General features: G+C 26.0%; 1 protein-coding gene across 4 annotated transcripts in view; it reads left to right on the forward strand.

Annotated features, from left to right (window-relative positions):
- Positions 1-23,221, forward strand: part of LOC111676505 (phosphoinositide 3-kinase adapter protein 1) — a 91,067-nt gene that overhangs the window by 54,736 nt on the left and 13,110 nt on the right. For 2 of the 4 annotated variants that reach the window (XM_046950355.1, XM_046950356.1), the window contains 3 exons: positions 4,976-5,193; positions 5,359-5,567; positions 5,743-5,954. In XM_046950355.1, coding sequence (XP_046806311.1) covers positions 4,976-5,193; positions 5,359-5,567; positions 5,743-5,954 — 639 coding nt within the window. Of the gene's footprint in view, positions 1-1,516; positions 2,190-4,975; positions 5,194-5,358; positions 5,568-5,742; positions 5,955-15,579; positions 15,730-23,221 lie in introns of those variants that run through there. The other 2 variants (XM_046950354.1, XM_046950358.1) reach the window with 2 other exon arrangements.

Consider the following 23,221-nt stretch of genomic DNA (forward strand, 5'->3'; position numbering starts at 1 on the left):
CAAAATAAAGACATACAATTTATTTATTGCGGGGGTACAGGTCCATAGTAAACTATGTCCAACTTAAATGAGTTCACTGACATATCAATACCACAGACTATTCAATAAACAAGACCATAAACCAGTTTAAAAACTACACCAAAGACTTGTCAATATATTAGACAATAGACCACTACACCATAGCCTAGTCAATGAACTACGAACTGTTCTGAACTGTGTACTACACCATAGACTAGTCAATAGATTAGACCATAGACTAATCAATATACATTACCATAAACTAGTCAATAGATTATACCATTGATAACTCAAATGTCTAGACCATAGACTAAGCAAAAGACTATACCATAGAATAGTCTATATACTACACCATAGACTAGTCAATAGATTATAACATATACTAACCAGTAGACTATGTCATAGACTAGTCATTATACTAGTTGATAAATAAAAGAAAATTTAAGATAGTTATTGTAAAAGTCTGCAGAAAAGTCCATAGAGTAATCCATGTCCAGCCTAAAGGGATCCATAGACTAGTCGATTGATTAGAACATAGACTACCTCAAAGACAAGTCATTGAACTAGTTCAATAAACTAGTCGAATGATTAGAACATAGACTTGTCAAAAGACTAGCACATAGTCTAGTCATTCATAGACTAGTTCATTGACTTGTCATTAAACTAGTTCACAGACCAGTCAGTTTATTAATCAATAGATTAGACCATATACTTGTCAATAGACTACCTATGAAGCTAGTCATTCATAGATTAGTACACTGACTAGCTCATATTTATATATATGAGCATAGACATAGTCTATGCTCAAGTCAAAGTCCATCCATTACTTTTAAATATAATTAAAATTAAACAAAATTTTAAAAATTGTGCCCCTTTTTCACATTTCCCGCACTATATGCAACACTACACTTACGCACTTTTTAAAACAATACGCATTAATTGTATTCACTCAATAGACTTTTCGAGTCTAACAATGTATAAGTGCGAGTAAAATGTATTGTACGCAAGTGGGTATTTGCACCAAATGTATGGAAATAATAGATGGATAGATGTCCGTCTGTCTGTATGTATGTTGAGGATGGTTAAAAAAGAATCTATCTACAAGAACTCCACCGAAGAGAAAAACAATCAAAACAACAACTACAAACACATACTAACACAGATTTAAAGCAACAACTAATAAACAAACATACAGGCTACACGCACATTATAAATTGTGAAAAGAAAAAATACACACAGATACACTGCACATAAGTAGGCAAAAAGAGGCATACAAATTAAAATATAAACATACACAGATACTAACTAATACAAAAACAATCTATAAAACATACATATATACATATTAATTTAAAGAAGAAGCGTCTTCTTTGATTGTTTTTGTTATTTTTATTGTTTTTATGTTGAGCTGTTGTTGTTACTGCTGCTGGTGTTGTATGTAGTGTTGTTGTTCAATAAGCATGTTGCACATGAGTTGTGGGTAGAAGTTTTAGAATATTTTTTTGTATTCCGTCTCGAGATGTCAATGCAACAAGACGCATAACGGATTTTTTGTAAAATAAAATTGAAAATAAACAAAAACATCAACTATTAATTGAATTGAATAATACGTTACTTTTAAATTTCAAAAACGCGCCAAATTATATGATTTTAAATAAAAAAAAAGAAATTAAAGAAATGAAATATATTTTTAAACTATTAAACAAATATTAACAAAATTATAAATAAATTTTCAAAATTGTGTTAAAAACGTGCCTTAAATAGAAATTTTAAACATATCCGCCTATTAATAACAACCAATTAGTGTTATTACAACAATTATAAACAAACAAAAATATTATTGGTGAAAGTTAAGCCCCCCCAAAATATTATTATTAATAATATTTATATTGTTCAATTTGTTTTAATTAATAATTTCTAAACAATCATTAAAATACCAACAGCCAACATGTTTAAACCAATACTAATTGTATTGACTTAATTATACAAAAAAAAACATAAAAATTGAGTGAAAAAAGATAAAAAATTAACATTTATTGAAAATATTAAAAAATAATTATTTTTAAACAAATATTCATTGTTTAACTCTAAGAGGATTAAAATATTTAAATAAACAAACTTAACCAAAATGTTTGTCACAGTGGATAATGCAACAAATACATTTTTCTCAGGTAAATTAAAAAAAATTAAAGAAAATTAATTTTAAATTATTATTGACAAATACGGCAGAAATATGTGTAGTAGAAACTATTAGTCTAAGGGTTGCGGGTTAATTCTATAATTTCATAAAGATTGAAATTTCATTTTGTAGCCTAAACATTAATCTTCCGATTAATTTCTTAGAAAATGTTTTATCTATTAATGTAATTTTCAAGAGGTAGTTTTTGTTCAAAAAGTACTTTTTATTAATTATGGATTTTATGACTATAAAGTACTCTTGACATATTTTTAAAAGCTTATCAATTTTTTCTTAAAAGTTTTTGCAAATTGGCACTTTTTTTTAAAAAGTACTTTTCAAATGGTACTTTTTGTTTAATAACAAGTACAAATCGTTGATTTGTTTTTTAAGTTTATCAATTTTGTATCAGAAACTTTTTCAAAAAGTACTTTTGAAAACTGAGTATCTTAGGTACCTTCGTTAAAGTATCTTATGTACCTTCGTCAAAGTACCTTAATATTAGTGTTTTAGAATTAGTACATAAAATTAACTAAAAAGTCCCTTTTTCCATAAATAAATATTATTCCTAAAATTGAGAGATACCCATAAACTAATCATGTACTTTTTTTCTAAAAATGTAGATTTCAGAATACACATTTCCATAAATAGTACTTTTTTATCAAATTAAATAAAATTACCTTTTCAAAAAAGGCTATTTTTTTATGAAAAACACAACATTTTCAATAATAAATTTTGTAAAGGGAACTCTTTAATGTATGTTTCTAAAAACAAGATTACTCAGAGTGAAAAAGACAAAAAATAATATGTTATCAAATTGACAACGTAATGTTGTCAAACAGAACATTGCGTTATCGAAATGACAATAATAGATTGTCGAAATCACAATAATATATTACCGCAACGATATAAAATGTAATCGAAATGAAAGCAATGCGTTGTTGGAATGACCACGATGTGTTGTCAAAATGACAACACTGTATTATTTCAATTTTATGCACATTTGTTATAGAAATGTTAACAAACGTGGTAAGCTGTTGTATAAATTTTGGTACTATTCTATAGCGCTTTTTCCCTCTGTGTACTTTTTCCAAAATGATAAATTTTTGAAACAAGACGATATGTTTTTAAAATTATTCTTTTTTCTATAAAAAACATTTATTTTTCTACAATATGAAGTATTTTTTTAGGATTCGCTACCAATAGTACTTTTTTCACTAAAATTATATTTAATATAAAAGTACTATTTTCAAAAACTTCCTATTGTACCACAAACCAGTACAATTTCTAAAAAATAGCTTTTTTGTAAAAAAAATAACTTAAATATGTATTCTTAAAAAAATACCTTTGATTTTCTCGGGCTTAAAGATTTTTAAATAAAAGTTTCTTACTCTTTCTAAAAAATCTTTTTTTATTCTTACGAATTTCTATAAAAAGTACTTTTTTGTAAAAAAAATAGCACCTTTTATAAAAAACTAAAATTTTCTTAGAGGGCCTGTTTCTAAATAACACAAACTTTTTTTGATAAAAATTCCATAACTCAAGTTTTTGTAAAACTAAAACGAGTTTCATTATTTTCTTACGAATATCTAGAAAAAGTACTTTTTTGGGGGAAAAAGTTAAATAGCTGCATAAAAAGTCTTCTGTAAAAGACATATTTTCTTAAAACGTATTTTTAGTTTACAATTACAAATAGTGCTTTCTCGAGAAAAATTAAAAGTTTTGTATGCAAATAATACTTTTTGTAGAAAAAGTCCCAATACTGTAAAATACTTTTTTCATAGAAAAATAGTACTTTTTTCAAGAAAAAATATTAAAAAAATACTTTTTGTGTAAAAAGTATTTTTTTTAGAAAAACTTGATTTTTTATAAAATAAACTTGATAGATAAGAGTTTTTCCTATTTATAAGCATCGATTATGAGTTTTACACTTTTTTGCTTTTGCCAAATATTTATATTAATGGTAAAAAGTACAGAAAAAAGTACCAAACATTTGATAATTATATCAAGGGTAAAAAGTACAAAAAAATAGTACCAAACTCATTATATTTATATAATTTAGGAATTATTGCCTTTTTCACTTTTACGAAATAGAATATTCTTATTATTTGTGTTATATATGAACTTAAACAGAAAAGTATCTAAAAAAAGTACCGAATTAAAGTTACATTTGTAATTCCCTTATAAATTCTCAATGAAATTACAAATAAATTATATGTTTACATTCATTTAAGTAACTGTATTTACAACAATTTACATACTTAGTAGCAATAAAAGTACCATTAGAGTTAATAAATGCAGGAGTACTGTACTGGTAAATTGTAATTGTAACAACAACAACAACACCAACAATAATAAAATAAATGCGGTAAAGATTGAAAATAAAGAGAGGGAGAGAGCAAAAAAAATGCTTGTAAAAAAAAAGAAATGCCATAGACAACAAAATAATTTTTCAATAGTTATTTCCGCTTCTTTTTAAACAACATACATTCAAACTTTTTGGACACATTATTAACCGGAAGCTTTTATTATATTCAAATCAAGATGAACACAATAAGTATGTAAAAAATTGTAATAATAGCATTTTTAAGTTTAATTTTTTTTTTTTGAAAACAAAAGTGACGAGACATAAATCATAATAATGGAAGAGGGGGTAGAGGTAACAATTGTAATATTACAAGTATATTAACAAATTTAAATAAATGACATCATTTCATTAAAACTTTCTAAAAAGAAGAGTAAAAAATATTAATAGTTTTATTTCCTTATTAATATTTACAGATAATCCCTACTATTTTTACAATGATCCCAAATCACCGCGAACCCCAGATTCACAAAGTTCCAATAAAGGTTTTTCCATATTCAAAAGACGTAATTCCAAAGGTAGCAGTCCTCGTTTACCCATGCCCGAACAAACACGTTTAATAACATCGGCCAATTTGGATACAGCAGCCTCTTTGACATTAGGCAGCCCTAGAGCCAGTTTTGGTTTTACATATGTAAGTATTTGAGCAAAAGATTAAAGCATAATTTACTATTTAAATTGCCATAAATCATAAAATCCAGCAACAGTTGGGCTAACAACAAGTAAAACAAAACTAATAATACATAATGAACTTCCTTTCTCTCTGTTGTGTGTGTTTGTGTGTTTTTTTCTAATTTAGCAATCTTTTGAACTGCAACCATTGATGTCGCAACATCAACAGTCGGCGGCACATTTACAAACACAAATCACTGCTTCGTTACACCAAAGACGTCAACGTTCCTCCAATTCACATTCGGAAACATTTCGCGATCGTTTAGGTTCCTGTAATGAAACATCACAACACAGTTTCGAGCATGATGATGTTTTCAACACAACATCATCGCCTAGGTAAGTGCAACAATATTAAGTATTAACCCTCTCTCAATAGCCTTGATCTTTTTAAAAGGCAGCTGTTGACATTTGAATTTAGTTTTTTGTGTTTTCGTTTTTGTTGCAAAAAAACTAATCGTGTAGAAATTATTAGTATTTAAAATTATAAATTTTATTACTTTTTCATTTAAAGCAAAACTCATCATAATCAACAGCATCATACATTACCCTCAACGGGCGTAAGACGTCATTCTTTTGGCAATTGGCGTCAGGCTAGTGAACGTCATGGTTCTCATAAGAATAGTGCAGCTACTCTTACAGCCAATGATGAAGTGCCTCAAATGATGGCACCCAGACCACCAGTATTATCACCCAATAAATATAGAGGTGCTCATAGACGAAGAGGTAAGTTTTCGTTAATTTCTTTTAAACATTTTTATGTCTGGTTTTTTAGAAAAACACACACAAAACCGTTTTCTTTCATTTTGTAAAAAGTGAAAATTTTCTCATTATTTTTTTTTTATTTATTTTTGCATTGTTGTCTCTGCTTAACAAATGCAAATTATTAAACATTACATTATTAATTCCTAACCATTTTTGTATTGTCATTAGTTTTTATTTTTCTTCATCTTCTATAAATTCAATACTGTCAATGTCAAAACTACGATTAACTGTCACATTTATTTATAACAATTCAACAACAAATTGCTAATGAGATTAGTTAGACATTTTCGATTTTTTTTTCTTTGAAAATTGTTTAAGTAAAGACGAATTGTTTAAATGCTAAATAATAGTTGGTACTTTTTTAAAATTTTCTTGGTACTTTTTTGTACCAAATAACTTTATACTAATATTCTTTTAAGAAAATTACAAAAACGGTGGACTTTTTTAGTCAACATTTCTACTACGTTTTTTTCTACTACTTTTAAAGTACTTTTTTCATACTTTTAGTAGCCTAGGATTACAGGTAAACACTTATATTTTAGGGCTTAATTTTTTACCTCATATTTGATTATTAATTGAAAAACAATAATTTCATTAAATTATAGAAGGATTTTCATGTTAAAAAGTACTTTTCTTTATTTACTTTTGAAAAACTACCAACATTTGTTTAAACTAAAATAAAATAGTTTAGTATTTGAAATAAAACTTTTCATAATATAAAAAGTACTATTTGCTACCTTCTTTTTTTCAACACTTAGCACTTCTTGAAAAGTACTTTAATTAATTAAAAAAAGTAAGAATTGTAATAAAAAATCTTTCAATAAATTGTCGTAAATACTGTCATATTAAAAAAGTACTTTTATGCTTACAACTATTTTAAAAAAAGTACTTTACTTTTACAAATTGTGGCGTAAATTACTTCGATGTTATAATAAACTACAAGAATTATAAAAAGTTTTTAAAAAGGTAAAAAGTACTAATTTAAATAAAGAAGAATAAAAAGTACTTTTTTCCCCATACCTCGTACTTTTTTAAGTAATTTTCAAACAGGAAAAACTTAATTTATAATAAAGTTTAGGAATTTTCATTGATGTTTAAATTGAAGATATTAAAATCAAAATAAGCAGATAAAGAACTATCTATAACAAAAAGTACTTTTTTATGACTATTTTTTATTTTTACTATTATAAATGTTAAATGGAAATTAAAAAGATATTAAAGAGAAAATTTAAAAAAAAACTTAAATTTTTTGATTTTGGTAATTTTGTGTCCTTTTTAGGTACTTTTTGCAAAATACCTTAACAGTTTCAAACTGTAGCGGATAAATTACTTCGCATTCTTTATAAATGTTAACAATTTGAGTTTACTTTAGAAAAAAGTACTTTTTTAGGCACTTAAGCAAACCTAATAGTTTTGCAAATACAATGTTGTTAAAAAGTACTTTTATTTTGGTACTTTTTACATAAGCAAGTAATATAACTTTTATATAAGTTACCTTATATTAGTATTCTTCCAGTAGATTAGTGTCCTATTCTGTCAGACTAGAGGTGGTGATTCATTTCACACCAGAGACAAAAAGAAAAAGTACTAAATTGTTCACATTTAGTACTTTTTTGCTAACTCTAAAACTACCCACTATAGAGTGCATCTTATAGAAAATTATTACAAATAGCTAAAACAACTAAAGGAAAAATAATAAGCAAAAATTAACATAACAATAATCAACAACTATTACATGCAACATGCTGCCAACAATTGCAATATGGCAAAAAAACACATTTAAAACAGAAAACAAGACAATGTTAATAATTTCCTTTCATTTCGCATATTTTTTCCTTCGCTTTTTACTTTTTTTTGACATGATGACAATATTTTTTTTCTGAAATTCATTTGTATAAAATGTAAAAGCACAAATACGAGTAGAGTATTTAACAAAAACTGAATAACAACAAAACAACAACAATGAAAAGATAAATAAATAAACACTTGTTTAAATAATTGTATATGTTTAAATACCAAATGTGGCGCCTGTTGCTTGTTGCTACTCGTCGTAGTTTAGTTTATTTTATGAGGCAAACGTGTTGTGGCTCAACAATGAATTAAAATTATAATTTTGCAGGATTTTCAGATTTTCATCAGACAACAATGACGACGACGACATTGTGAAATAAAAGTGTTAAACAAATGTTTTTTTTAACTATTTCACTTTTGCTTGCAGCAATTAGATATTCACCTTAAGTTTTTGAAACAAAAAAAAGTAAAATCTTTAAAACAAGATAAACTAAATTATCAAACGGTCTAAAGATGTTTAATCTTTATATTTATTATGTCGCTGTGATATGTTTATAATAGTAAAAGCAGTGGAATTTTTAAATTAGTTTTGTTAAATGAATTAAAAGTAAAAAATAGTGTCAAGGGGAATTTATGGGCATTTCAAAACAACAACAACCAACAAAAACAAATCAGCTGGGAAAACCCAAGCTAGTGAACTATCCAACCAGAAGGTTTGTGCTCAAGTTTTTGCTGGTATACAGCAAACGCACCAAATCCGGTTACTTGGGACCAAGTGGGGACCTCAGGGACTTCCCGACTGTTTCAACTTCGCAAAAAATCTTTTTCGTAAACATGCGTGTTTTCTTGCGTCTACAATCAACGAGAAATCGTCACTAGATTGAAGCAAGACCCTGCTAGCTCACGGCAACAGGTTCGGAGGAAGAACATCTTTTCCGGACAAACCTTACAGCCAATACTAAACGTCTTATGGTACTTTCTTGACCCCTGATATCAGAACCCAAAACTTCAATATTCTGAGATATAAACTAAAATCCGTCGATTAAGCAATGTCCGTCTATCCGTCCGTCTGTGTGTCTGTTGAAATTAAATTTCTTAAGAACCCAGACATCTTTGGGATCTAAATCTTTTAGAATTTATTCAATTATCCTTTGGAGAAATTTTCTATTTAAAATTAGCAAAAATCAAATATGAGCAAAAATCTAAGACAATCTTTGAAAATTTCGTAAAAAGGACAATTTGCTTTAAAAGCAACCACAACATTGTTTATTGAAAAAAAAACGTATGTTGGTTAAAATGCTTCAAGTATTTTGTTTGGCGTTAATTTTTGTTTTTGTAAGATTTGAATAAAATTAAATAAATCGATTTTTTCTTAAATTTTTTCTTAAATAAATCTTTTTTTTTTTTTTTTTTTGAACACTATGGTGTAGGGTATTTAAGATACCTATTTACAACTCAAATGAGACTTTTTTGTTTAAAATAGATTTTAAACTAAATATTTATTAGTTGAAGTAATTAATTTCTTTTAAAATTTTTTGCTATATTTTTTTGCTATAAAAAAGTAACATATTTCTTTTCCGACTCAATTTTTATTAGCCTTTGGTTAAGCAAACAGAATTTCCTGGATTTTTTTATATTTCTGCTTTTACTTCCTGATTATTTTTCAAAATCATGTAAATGTAAAACCTGTGGCAAAGATTTTCTCAAGAATTTTAAGAAACAAGAAAAAAACCGAACAGAAAATAAACAATAAACTAAACTGCAACATTTTTTTACAACAAATCCAAACAATTATAACGAAAAAGCTGATGAACAGATGTTCTTAGAAAAAGAACAGATAATTTAAAGAAAAACAACAACAACATAATTTCAAAAGAACTATATAAAATGGAAACAAAAACAAAACACCTCATAAAATAAACAATTAAAGAAACAAAAAAAAAATATGTGATTGTGCTCCCTCTCAAATGGGTCTTTAGAGTAATATTTTGCTATCAAATTGACCACACTTCTCCCCCTCCCTAAAACACCTGCAATAACTCAAATATGCTTTAGTATTTGTAAAGAAATTGTTAGATCTAAAAATTACTAGGTCCAAGAAATTTCTAACATTTGATGAAAAAAAAAAATAATCTAACAACTCATAAGGAAGTATATAAAATTTGCAATTAAAAAAAACTAATGAAAATTTTGTTTAAAAATATTTCCATGAAAATAAACATGTGTAATGAAAAACATTGCTGTACTTTTCCCTTTTTTTAAAATAAAATAACTTGACAACCAAAATACACATACATACATAAACATGTACATGTAAAACTCAAAATTTGAGTTCATGCCTTCCTTCATGCAGCATTTTTGATCAAGCGAAAAAATGTTGTTGATGATGATGATGAGATGGCTATTGACAGTTTTTGATGTGTAGTTTGTTTTTATTAAACAACAACAACAACAGCAAAAATTCTGTTTGCTATTGCCCCTTTTTAAACAAACTTATGGCTTGCACAATATTTGTATGCTTTTATTGATTTATTTGTTACCAAAATGAAAAAAAAAGAAAAACAAAAACTACACAACAACTGAATAAATATTATATGCCATTAATTTGAATTTTTACAAATATGGTAACACCCCCCAACCAATTTTGGCTAAAATTTTGTGTTTATAGAAAATATTTTTGTATTGGTATTTGTGTTTATACAATAAAAATGGCACGCGTTGCCACATTAGTAAATAACAAAAAAATATTGTTTATTCGCTGAAAAAAGCTTCCGTGCCATTAACACGTTTTGCTCTTGCAAATACAAAAAATATCGTTAAAAAATTTTTGTAAATTCTAAAGTTTTAAAAAGTTTTTTTTATAGTTACCTTTTTTCTATTATAATCAAATTTTGTATTTAAATAACTATGCTAATTGTTTAGTTTGCCTTTTATTACAATATTTATATATATTTTTTATTATTATTACAACTTGGGGTCAACGGAAATGTTGTCAATTTGCCAAATGTTTGGTTTGATAGTTAAATAATTAATATGGTTATAATATTAATTTTTTTTAAATAAAACTATTTCTTTTAAGGAGTTAATAAACGTAATTCGTAGCTTTATAAAAAAATGTACGTTTTCTCAAAAACAAAAAAGAAAACCAGTCTCTGGACTAATCTCTTTACTAATAATTTATGGACTAGCCTTTTAACTAGCCTATAGACTAGCCTCCTGACTAGCTTATATACTAGCCTATACACTAACTTATAGACTAACCTACTAGCCTTTAGACTAAACCGTTGACTAGTCTATTGACCAGCCTATTTACATGGCTATAGGCTTATCTATTGACTAGCCTATAGACAATCCTATTTACTGCTTATAGAGTGGCCTATACTAACCCATAGACTAACCTATACTATTGACTAGCCTATAGACTAGACTATTGACAAGCCTATAGATTAGTTCATAGACTAGCCTGTAGACTAGCCTGTTGACTAGCCTAATGACTAGCCTGTTGACTAGCCTAATGACCAGCCTGTTGACTAGCCTAATGATTAGTTTATAGACTAGCCTGTTGACTAGCCTATTTACTAGCACTATAAACTGGCCAATAGATCATCTATAGACATGGCAATGGCATGAGTAGCATTTCGACTAGCTTATAGACTAACTTATTCACTAGCCTATCGAATGGCCTGTTGACTAGCTTATTGACTAGTCTGTTGACTAGTTTGTCGACTATTCTATTGACTAGCCTAATGACCAGCCTATTGACTAGCCTATTGACTAGCCTATTGACTAGCCTATTAACTAGCCTATTGACCAGCCCATTTACTAGCAATATAAAGCTTATAGACTGGCCTACTGACAAGCACTATAGACTAGCCTATTGACTAGCACTTTATGCTAAGCTAGACTAGCCTATAGATAGCATATATACTAGCTTATAAGCTGGTCTTTTGACTAGCTTATATACTACTAGCTTTAACTAACAAAACTATTGAAACTAGACTAGCATATAGACTAGTTTATTGACTAGCATATAGACTAGCCTATTCACTATCATATAGACTAGTCTATTGACTAGCATATAGACTAGTCTATAGACTATTCTATTGACTACCTTATAGACTTATATTTTGTCTAATTTATAGACTAGCCAATTGACTAGCCTTTTAACTAATCTATTGACTAGTTTTTTGTCTTCTTCTATAAATTTCGATGACCAGTGTTAACAGTTGTTTCTCTTTTTTTCAAAATATATGAACTTTATATTTATAACAATATCTGTTCAATTGATTAAAGCTTAAGATAATAATTGACAGTTGCTTATTTAGTTTATGATCAAAATAAACAACAACAAAAAAAACTAAAAATGTAAATTTTGATTGCCTACTGTTTGTCATAAAATATTTTGACATTTCTGATGATTTGTTAAAGACAAATACAAATAAAATAAATAAAACGTGAGATTTATTTTAAACAAAACTAAAAGCTGAACTTGAACTTCAGCTAAAAGTTTAAACAAATAGAAAGAATATATGTCGATAAAGCTTTAATCTAGAGAAATATAAAAAGTCTAAAAAAAGTCTGAAAAAATATGAATTGACAACTTATTATTTATTTTACCAAAAGCCATAAACTATTTCTTGTTACTTATTTGTTTCATATAAATTTTATTGAAAAACTATAAAGTAATTTTAGTTATAAATCATCTTGAATGGTTTTAATGGACTGAGAGACGCCAAAATAAAAAAAATTGCAAGAAATAACATTAAAACGTGCTTAAAATTTTATAGATAATTTTAGTTAGTGTTAAATAGCTTTTTTTCTTTTTTGCATTTTAACATATGTTCCTTAATGTTTAACAGTTTCGTTTTTTTCACAAAAATTATTAATATTTGTTTGATTTTTTTTTTGTTAGTCTAGCGTATTAGAAAGAAAATTTCTCATGCACATCAGGTGTATTAAAGATGTTTTTTTATATACTTTTAAGGATTATTTTTTTTTTCTTTAAACGTATGTTAATTTGATTTTGTTGTATATTGGTTATGTTTGTCACGATTTAATGATTTAAGGATTAACATAGAATTTTCTACGTGTGCTAGAATTTTATATGTGGCTTGTTTTTTTCCTTTATATAATCATGTATTTATATTGGAAATAGTAAAGAAATTCATATATCAGTTTTTTTTTCTTTTTTTTTTGGAATTTCTAGAGATTTTTTTTAAACGTTTGTTATGGAAATATACCGAAATATGTTAGGTTTATGTCATTGGTAGAGAATTTCTAAGGAATTTAATGACAAAGTATAAAATTGTATTTATTTTTAAATGAATTTGGTTTAATATAAATAAGACAATTTTTGCTGGGGGGTCGGCAGTTTTGGATAAAGACCTTTTTTTCTAGAAAGGAAACTTTAAAGTATATCTTTTACTTTCTTAAATAACAATATGTATTTTCAGACAAAACTAATTCATTGACCAGTTTATGAACTAGTACATGGACCAGTGTAGGGACATCAATTGACTAGTTTATGATCTATAATGTAGTGTATAGTCTGGTATACGGTCTATACTATGGTCTAGTTTATAGTCTATTTTATGATCTAGTCTATGGTCTAGTATATGGTTAAGTCCACGGTTTACTCTTTGGTCTAGTTTATAGTCCATTTTATGATCTAGTCTATGGTCTAGTCTAGTCTTCGGTCTCGTCTATATCCTCATCTATGATCTAGTCTATGGTCTCGTCTATGGTCTAGTCTATGGTCTATTCTATGGTTTAGTCTAAGGTCTAGTCTATGGTGTTATTTATGGTCTAGCATTTGGTTCAGTCTATGGTCTAGTATATGATCTAGTCTTTGGTCTATTTTATGGTCTAGACTATGGTCTTGCCTTTAGTCTGGTCTTTGGACTGGATTTGGGTTTGGTCTATGGTCTAGTCTATGGTATAGCCTTTGGTCTAGTTTATGGTCTAGTCTATGGTGGTATACTCTGCGGTCTAGTCTATGGTCTATTCTATGGTCTATTATATGGTCTATTCTAATGTCTATCATATCGTCTATTGTCTAGTCTCTGGTTTAGACTACGGTCTAGTCTTTGGTCTGGTCATTGGTCTAATCAATTGTCAAGTCTATCATATATCCTTTGGTATATGGTATAGATTTTGGTCTAGTTTATGGTTTAGTCTATGCTGGGCTACTCTGTGGTCTAGTCTATGGTGGTCTACTCTGTGGGTTAGTCTATGGTATAATTGATGGTCTAGTATATGGTCTAGTCTGTGGCCTCATTCATAGTCTAGTATATGGGCTAGCCTATGGCTTAGTCTATGGTCTAGACCAGCCGATAACCTATTCTATGGACTAGTCTAGTCCAATGTAGTCTAATCTTACCTTTTGACTATTTTATGTAATAGTACATTAACTAGTTCACTGATTATTATATTACCTAGTCTACGACCAAATGCTCGTACTTTTAGCCTATTAACGAGTTTATTTTTTGCTTATAAAGTAATCTAATGGTCATGTCGAATACAAACGAAAGCAAATGCCCGATTTGTTTGCTTTTTATAATTTCGTCTAAAATTTTAGCAATTTATGATTTAATTTAAATATTGTAAAAAATAATTTCTCAATTTCTAACTGTTATTTCTATTTTTAATTATTTTGCTATTTAAGGCAATTAACCGTTATTTTATTACCAAATTTGCCTTAATAAGCCATTTAATTGCACACAATTTTAAGGCAAATATGTTAAAGCTTTATTATATTCTGTCATTTAATAATTTCTTTTTTTTTATTTTAATTGAATAATTTGTTTTCTTTTTACAAAACCTATGTGTGTTTGTGTACATATGTGCAATGCGCCATATTTATTTGATAAACGGCGTCAATTGATTATTGTTATTGTGTTAGCAGAGACACATGTTTGAAAAACTCTTTGGCTTATACACAAACATATAATTCTTACACCTTTTGTAGAAAAAAAACACTATATCCATAATTCTCTGAGTAAAGTTATTTTTTAACTATATTTGCATTTTTTTATTATTATGGTTGTTGCAGTTGTTGTGCTATATATAACTTTAAGCCTTATACTTATACTACTACTACTACTCAATCACTTGTGTTGTTATTTAAGTTGTCAAATCACGTACTAAAGGGACAACGAAACAAATTTATTAAAAATTATGCTCTAAACAGCAACAACAACTAATGATAATTTTATTTATTAAAAATAATATTTATTTTCTTTTTTTTTTTTCTTTACTCACTACTCAGTCTTTAAATAATATACTCCCGCTCAATTAAACTCTTGTTGATATTTATTATTAACATTTCTTTCAAAAAAATTCTCTTTGAGATGTATGCAATCTTGTTGTTTAAGTATGAGTATTGAAAAAAGAGTATAAGTGTGAGTAGGTGTAGTTGTTGTAAGTTTTGTGTATTAGAAGTTTTTGTGAAGTTTTTCAATTGTATTGACCACAGAACTAAACAGGATTGTTAATTGAACAGTTGTGTGCGTTAAATGTAGGGAGTAGTTTTTTATCTTATTAAATTTTGATGGTCTTTAAAATAGAAAAAAAAAAGAAAATAATAATTTAAATAAATAAATAAATAAAAAGTAAACCTTACGCCTGCGCTTTATTTACAAAACAAAATTAAAGATCAATTAAATAAAAATTTTAACGAAATTTTTTTAAAAAAATGTAACTGTTTAAACGTTTTTTTTTTTTGCAAATTTTTAAAAATGTTATTTAAACATATTTAAAAAAAATATTGTTAAAAACAATTTATAAACTAAAGTGTTTCTTTATTAAAAATCTCGATTATTAATCATTAATTTAAAATTATTTAAAAATAAATTCATTTCAACTAGTGTTTAGTGTTAAAAAAAAAACAAAAAACTAAATATGGTTTTGAAAATGGATGATATTGAATTGGATACATTCTGTTGTGGTGAGTGGTAAATTTGAAAATTTATACAAAAAAATATTTAAATAAATTACAATATAATTTAAAAAAAATACAAAATATTTGTTTAATGAAAGAATAACAAACAAAAAATTAAAACCATTTTTTTTTGTAATTCCCATCAAGTTGAAAATTCCTTTAAGTTTTTCTTTACAATACAAAATCAAATGTGAATAAAAAAATATATTCTCAATACAAAAATTGGAAAAAAAATAAAAAACAAAAGACAGCAGTTAGAACTAACAGAAACTTAAAGAATTGACAAAAATGTTAATAGGTATTTTTTTAAACTTTCCCTCAAGTTTGTGAAAATAAAATATCATCACTGGAGCTAATAAAATCAAAATGTATTTTTTAATTTTTCTCACAAAATAATAAAAATTATTTTTAAAGCAAATTCACAAAACTTTTTTTTGCAATATAAAAAACCTCGAATGGAGCTATTAAAAACTGTATACTTCCTTGAAAATTACACAAGTTTTAAAAATTTTCTTTGTTATACAAAAAATAACAAAAATTTTGAAAACCTATTAAGGAACAAAGTTACAAAAATATTTTTAAACAATTTCATAAAAAATATTCTTTAACAAAAGTTACAAAGAAAAAATTATTTTCATAAGAGCAACTTTAAAAATTTTTCTTTGGAATTATTACAAAATATATCGAAATTTTTTAAAAAATTAATAAAAAAAATATTCTTTAACAAAAGTCACAAAGAAAAAATTATTTTCAAAAAAGAAAAATATTTTTGGGAAGTTTGAAAGCAAACCAAAGCTATCTATAACCGATTGTAAGATCTTACAAAATTGGCAGAAAAGTTTTCAAAAAAAGTCGAATAACTGTGTCAACTTATAATTTTTGTTTGACAATATTTATCAGGAATACTTTTTCTGACGTCTTAAAACAAATATTGTAAGTTAACACAATTGTTAGAAATTTTTCTGACAACGTTGTAAGATCTGACAGATGTATATTACACTTTCAGAAGAGCAAAATATTTGTGGGAAATTTCAGTGGTTTTGAAAAATGCAGAAAATGTCTAACAACTGTGTCAACTTATAATTTTTGTCAGAACGTTTTGGCAACGCTTCAAAACAAACATTGTTAGTTCACACGATTGTGAGATATTTTTCTGACAACGTTGTAAGATCTCACAAACGTTTATTATATTTTTAAAAGAGCAAAGTATTTTAGCAAAATAGCTTTTTCGTACAGACAGATGGACATGGCTAGATGCTTTTAAGAATATACAACTAAAGCTATATATACACGGTTGTCCTATCTTACAACGTTGTCAAAAAAATGTTTAGAGAAGGTCTAACAACTTATCATTTCTGTCTTGCCAACTATTTCAGAAATGCTTTCAAAACAAAATTTTTAAGTACACACGATTATTAGATATTTTCTAAATATATTTTTGCCAACTTTGTAAGAGCTGACAGCTTAACTTTTATGCTTATGAAAATGTTTTTTTATTTATTATGTATTTGTGTAAATTGCTATTAGAAAGAATAATCTGAATTGTCATTATTTTGTCATATTTTAATTCTTAAATTATTTAAACAATTATAAAACTTGAAAACTTACCCCAAATTAAACAATTTAAAATCCATCCCTCTGTTTTAGCAATAAAACTGAAAATAATAAAAAAAATAAAAATATTACTTAAATAAAAAATAATCATGTCTAGACATCGAGCTACGCTTAAGATTTTAATTATAATTAAATCTAAAAAACTAACTTAAGGCAAAATAAAAAAGGGGAGACTTTTCAAAAAAACAACAACTTTTCCCCCACAAAAAAAAAAAAAACATTTTCAGTTTCAAACAGATGTTCAATATTTTATCATTTTTATTTTTTCTTACAAAACTAAAGGTACGTGCTAAAGCCAAAATGAAAATTAAAAAAAAAACTATTTAAAAATTTCCTGGCATTTAGAATTTGAAATTAAGATACGAAAAAAAATGTACGTGTTAAGGGATTACTTTAGAAACAAGTACTCAATCTTATATATTATTTTTGTATTTGGTTGGTTTCCACCAACAGATATAAAAAAATTATGTTGTATTTACCACTACACACATGTTAAAATGAAGGAGCGTTTGTCAGGCACACAGGGTCAGAGGAAGACAGCCAGTTATAGAACTTATATAGTTTGTTTGTGTCTGTCTTTCTGTACTGTTTTGCAGTTACCATTGTGTTTGTGTTTCTTTGGTTCATAAAGAAACGCACCGGAAATTGTTCATATACATATACATACATAGTTAAACGCAATTTATTCAAATTTATGCTGAAGGTTTATTTCAATTTTTTTTTTTCAATTTCATAATACTAAAATTACAAAATTACACTCTCTTTTATGTTTAAGTTTAGTTAGTTGTTGGTTTTAATTTTTTTTAAAACAATTGTCTTTTTTCATTTATTTATTTATATGTTGCTGTAGTAGTTAATGAAAGATAAATAATATTTTTGATCATTTTTTTTTTCTTGTCATATAAAGAGTTGCCAACCCATTAGCAACGGAAATAAAAAAAGAAAAATATTGTTGCTTTTTCATTTTTTGTTTTTTTTTTGCGTTTTATTATTGTCTTCTTTCTGGGCGGTCTTGTCTGTGTTATAATAAAAAGAAATAAATATTAAAATATACATCAACCATAGTTTTGTCAATCATTTTTCAACATTTTCTTGTTTTAAGGGTTTTTGTTGTTGTTGTTGTTGTTTTTGTGTTCTTTTGACATTTATGTTTTTGTATATGGTAAATGTTAAACAAATGTTTTGTTTATATTTTTCTTTTGTAAATGTCTTTATGAACTTTATTTCTTTATTTATATCATTGGGGGAAGAAATGTATAGGGTACGAGGAGTGAGACGCATAATATAAAATTGTCAAAGTAACTAAAAAAACTTTCAATAAGTTTGTTTTAATTTTTGCAGAATTGTAAAACTTAAATTTGCTGTAATAAGCTTTTAAGTCCAATTATCATATACATCATAAATAAACTAGAATACTAGAATTATTTTTTCTTTCAAAGAGCATAAAGTAAAAAAGCTTTAAAGCTTATTTTTTTAATAAATTATAATTTACTAATACTAAAACTTTATAACTTAAAAAAATCAATAGTTTGATAAGCTTTACAGCTTTAATATATTTCAAGAAAATATTAACTTAGAAACTTAATCAGAGGAAGACAGCCAGTTATAGAAATTTATGAGCTTAAAAGCTTAAACCACTTTTTTATTTAGAAATATTTTAAAAGTTTAATGTTAAGAGTTTAAATATAACTTAATAAGTTTTAAAGCTTTAAAAAACTTTTTTAAACTTATTAAAGACTTACATAAGACATTAAAGCTAAAATACTTGAAAACTAAAACTTTAACAAACTTAAAAGTTTATATAAGCTTTATCGTTGCAAAATATTGAAATAATATATAAATAAGCTTAAACTTTAAATTGTACTACAGACTAATACTGAAATAAAGCTTTGAAACATTGAAAATTAAATTAGCTGCAGTAAAATATTTAAATAAAATATGAAAAAGCTTTAAAAATAAATTAAGCTTTAATATTTTTAAAGTAATTAAATGAAGCTTTTAAAATTGAAACATGATTAAACTTAAAGCTTAAATATATAAACTTATTAAAGATTTAATAAAGACTTTTAAGCAACAACACTTGAACTCTAAAGCTTTAACAAAATTTATTGTTTAAACAAGGTTTTAAAGAAAATATTAAAATACTTAAAAAATAAATTAAGCTATAAATTTTTACTAAAGCTATAAAATTTAAATATGATTAAATTAGCTTTTAAGCTTTAAAGCTAAATAAAGACTTATTATAATACAGAGGACTAAGCTTAGAACTATTGTTTCTATTCATATTAAGATTTATTATTTCCAAATACAATAAATAAAATTTATTAGTAACAAACAGTTGTATTGGGTACTTTATTTAAAATAAAAGTACCTTTTTTTTAAAAAAAAAGTATCAATTACTTAAGACACTTTAAATTTATGTGTGTTTTCAAGTTCTTCAAGTGTTTTCTTTTTCCTAACAGAAAAACATAAAAATCTCAAACAGATGTTGAGCCAAGTGTGGTCGTTTTTCAAGAGTTTAAAAAAAATATTTTAATTTATTTGGATTTTTTTTAAGCAGGTAGTAAAAATTTTAAGAAAAAAATATATAAAATTAAATTATTAATTTTAGATTTTAAACAAAAAATAAAAATAATAAGATTCTTGGAAAAAATCAAAAATGTTGCAAATTAATTTTTTTTTGTTAACCAACACATGTTTCTTAATTTTTTTGTCCCAATTTATTACAAAACTAAATATATTTCCGCATTAAAAATTTATGTTAAAAAACATAAACATAAATTTTATTTTAAATGCAGTTGTAGGCTCTAAATTTATTACACACTTAACAAGCAACTCCTCATCAACTGTGCATCCGTCCGTCCATCTATCGCTCACTCCAAATCAAGAATTTTCAAATTTATGAAGACATTTATGTGACAAACAAAACAACATTTTCTAAATAATTTCCAATATTAAATAGCTAAATCTAAAAACTACAACAAACTTTATAAATCAATCTAAAGTAGCTATTTTTCGTTAATAGCATAAAAAATACGTTGTGATTTTGTTGCTTTTTTAAATAAAACGAATTCAAACATTTTTATGGTAAATCTTACTGTGGAGGCTGTGTGTGACAGATAACTCAATCAGTCATTGAGTATTTTTTGGTTAGAAAATATTTTGTCATTTTCAGATTTTAAATACTGGGCATAAATAAAAAAACACTTTTTTAAAAAGTGTTTCATTGAAGGGTTTAATATTAAAGTGTGATATTTTTTTAGATTTTCAATTTGAGTGATTTTTATTTTATGTATTTTTTCGAAATTTCTTTTGGTGTTTAAACTGTCTCACTGAGGCGTTTATGAATAATTATCATTTCCTGTTTTGTAAAATTTTTAGTTTTTGTTATTGTATTAAAAGGAATTGATAAAAATTGTTTTAATATTTGGTTAAATTTTGATTTGTTGTTGGTGGCTAAAAGTAAATATTAACATTTGAGGATTTTAAAAAAATAGAAGCTTTATTTCTATTGCCTCTAGATTCGACAATCGACTGACTAAAGATTAGACTAAAAGTAGACTTTACACTCAATTATAGACTAGTCTATATACTATACTGTAGATAATACTATATATTCGACAAGTCGATTGACTAGGATTAAACCTAGACTATAAACTAGTATATAGACTACGTTATCGACTATTCTAGAGGCTTGACTAGTCTATAGTCTAGTCTAAAGTCTAGTCTAAAGTCTAGTCTAAAGTCTAGTCTATAGTCTAGTCTATAGTCTAGTCTAAAGTCTAGTCTATAGTCTAGTCTATAGTCTAGTCTATAGTCTAGTCTATAGTCTAGTCTATAGTCTAGTCTATAGTCTAGTCTATAGTCTAGTCTATAGACTAGTCTATAGTCTAGTCTATAGTCTAGTCTATAGTCTAGTCTATAGTCTAGTCTATAGTCTAGTCTATAGTCTAGTCTATAGTCTAGTCTATAGTCTAGTCTATAGTCTAGTCTATAGTCTAGTCTATAGTCTAGTCTATAGTCTAGTCTATAGTCTAGTCTATAGTCTAGTCTATAGTCTAGTCTATAGTCTATAGTCTAGTCTATAGACTAGTCTAAAGTTTAGTATGCAGTATGGTCTATAGTCTAGTCTATAGTCTAGTTTATACTCTAGTCTATAGTCAAATCTATAGTATAGTTGATTGTCTAGTCTGTAGTCTAGCCTATGCTCTGGTCTATAGTCAGTCTGGACTATAAACCAGTCTATAAACTACACTACAGACTAGGTTATTTTCAAAATATTAAAGCATTGCTACGATTCGAAAGCTCCTAACTTTTGCAAATATGTAATATAACGACCATTTGCCTTTAAATATAAAAATTTACATCTTAAATTATTAATCTGAAAAAAACTACAGTAGCTGCTAGTAAAAATATGGCTGGATCGTAAAAATTTTATTTCCTTAATTGTTCGAATTCTAAATCAAACACAAATTTTCATTTATTTTCCCTCCAACCACTCAATTTAATTATAAATTAAACAATCATTACCATTACCAAAGAAAACAAAGTCGGATATTTTCAAAAAATAAAATACTAAAGAAAACACCACCACTTTACAACAATTTACATAATAAACAATTGAAAAGTCATTAAAATTAAGACAAGTCTATTAAACCTTAAAAATAAAATCAAACTCTTTTTTGTTTTAATTGAGTTGTTACACTCGTACGCGTATCAGACTAACCAACAGACAGACATGTAAATTCTCTATTTAGTTTTTTTTTTTGTATAAGAGCTCAAGAACATGTAACCGAAAAAGTAAAAAAAAAACATCAACCACTAAACCGCCAACTTACAATGCCAACAGCAGTCAGACATTTGAAAGACACACATGCATAAGTAAGTCCCAGCATTTGTAATTTTACAAACAAGTGGTGGTATACGGTTGTTGCATGCAGCAACTGACATGTAAATGCAATCACATTTTGTATTGTATATGAAACAAATATAGAATAAATAATATTTTTTCTTCTTTAAATTATAGAAGTAGAACAAATTAAAAGAAAAAATTTCCACTTTTTAATATAATTTGTTGAAAAACATTAATTTACCACATTCGTTAATATGCTAAACTTGTAATATAGGTGTTATAGTTTTAATTTTCTTAGAACTTGTCATTTGGGAGTGACAAATAAGAACGCGTGAGAATTATACAATTTTATGTGAAATTCAATATTATTTTGGGAAATTTTTAATTAATTTAAATTTAAATAGAATTGTAATTTAAAGCAAATGGCAGCTTTCAAATAACATTCATTGAAGCTTTTTTGTTCGAAATTTCACTAAATTAAGATTGACATTTTTTAAGATAAGTTCTTATTTTTAGAAAATAAAAATTAAAAAAATATTATATAAAAGTTTTTTCATAAAACTTTTAAAAAAGCTTTTAATAAGTAAAGTTTTTGCAATATAAAAGATTTTGTTTTAGCATTAAAATAACACTTAAAGCTTTTTTTTATTTCTTAACTTTACTTTTACCAATATTAAATATTTTTAAACACAAGCCTTTTCTTATTGAATAATTAAAGCTTTCTATTCTTTCGAGATAAGATCTTATGACTTTAAAAAGCTTTAAGCTTTTTCATATTAATTTAGACTTTTAGGAAAAATTCAGTTTTTAATTGTTTTAATTTTCTTTAATAACAATCCATTAAGGAGCTTTTACAAAAATAAATGCTATTTAATAAAATTGTATTTCTAAAAAAGCTTTAAACTTTTTCATATTGAATAATAAAAGCTTCTTTATTATTAGTTTATTAAAAAGCTTTTACAGAAAATAAGGCTCTTTAATAAAATAGTATTTCTAAAAAAGCTATAAGCTATTTCACAGTGATTAGTAAAA

Source organism: Lucilia cuprina, chromosome 4 (assembly GCF_022045245.1).
Source record: "Lucilia cuprina isolate Lc7/37 chromosome 4, ASM2204524v1, whole genome shotgun sequence".
In the NCBI taxonomy this organism is placed as follows: Eukaryota; Metazoa; Arthropoda; class Insecta; order Diptera; family Calliphoridae; genus Lucilia; species Lucilia cuprina.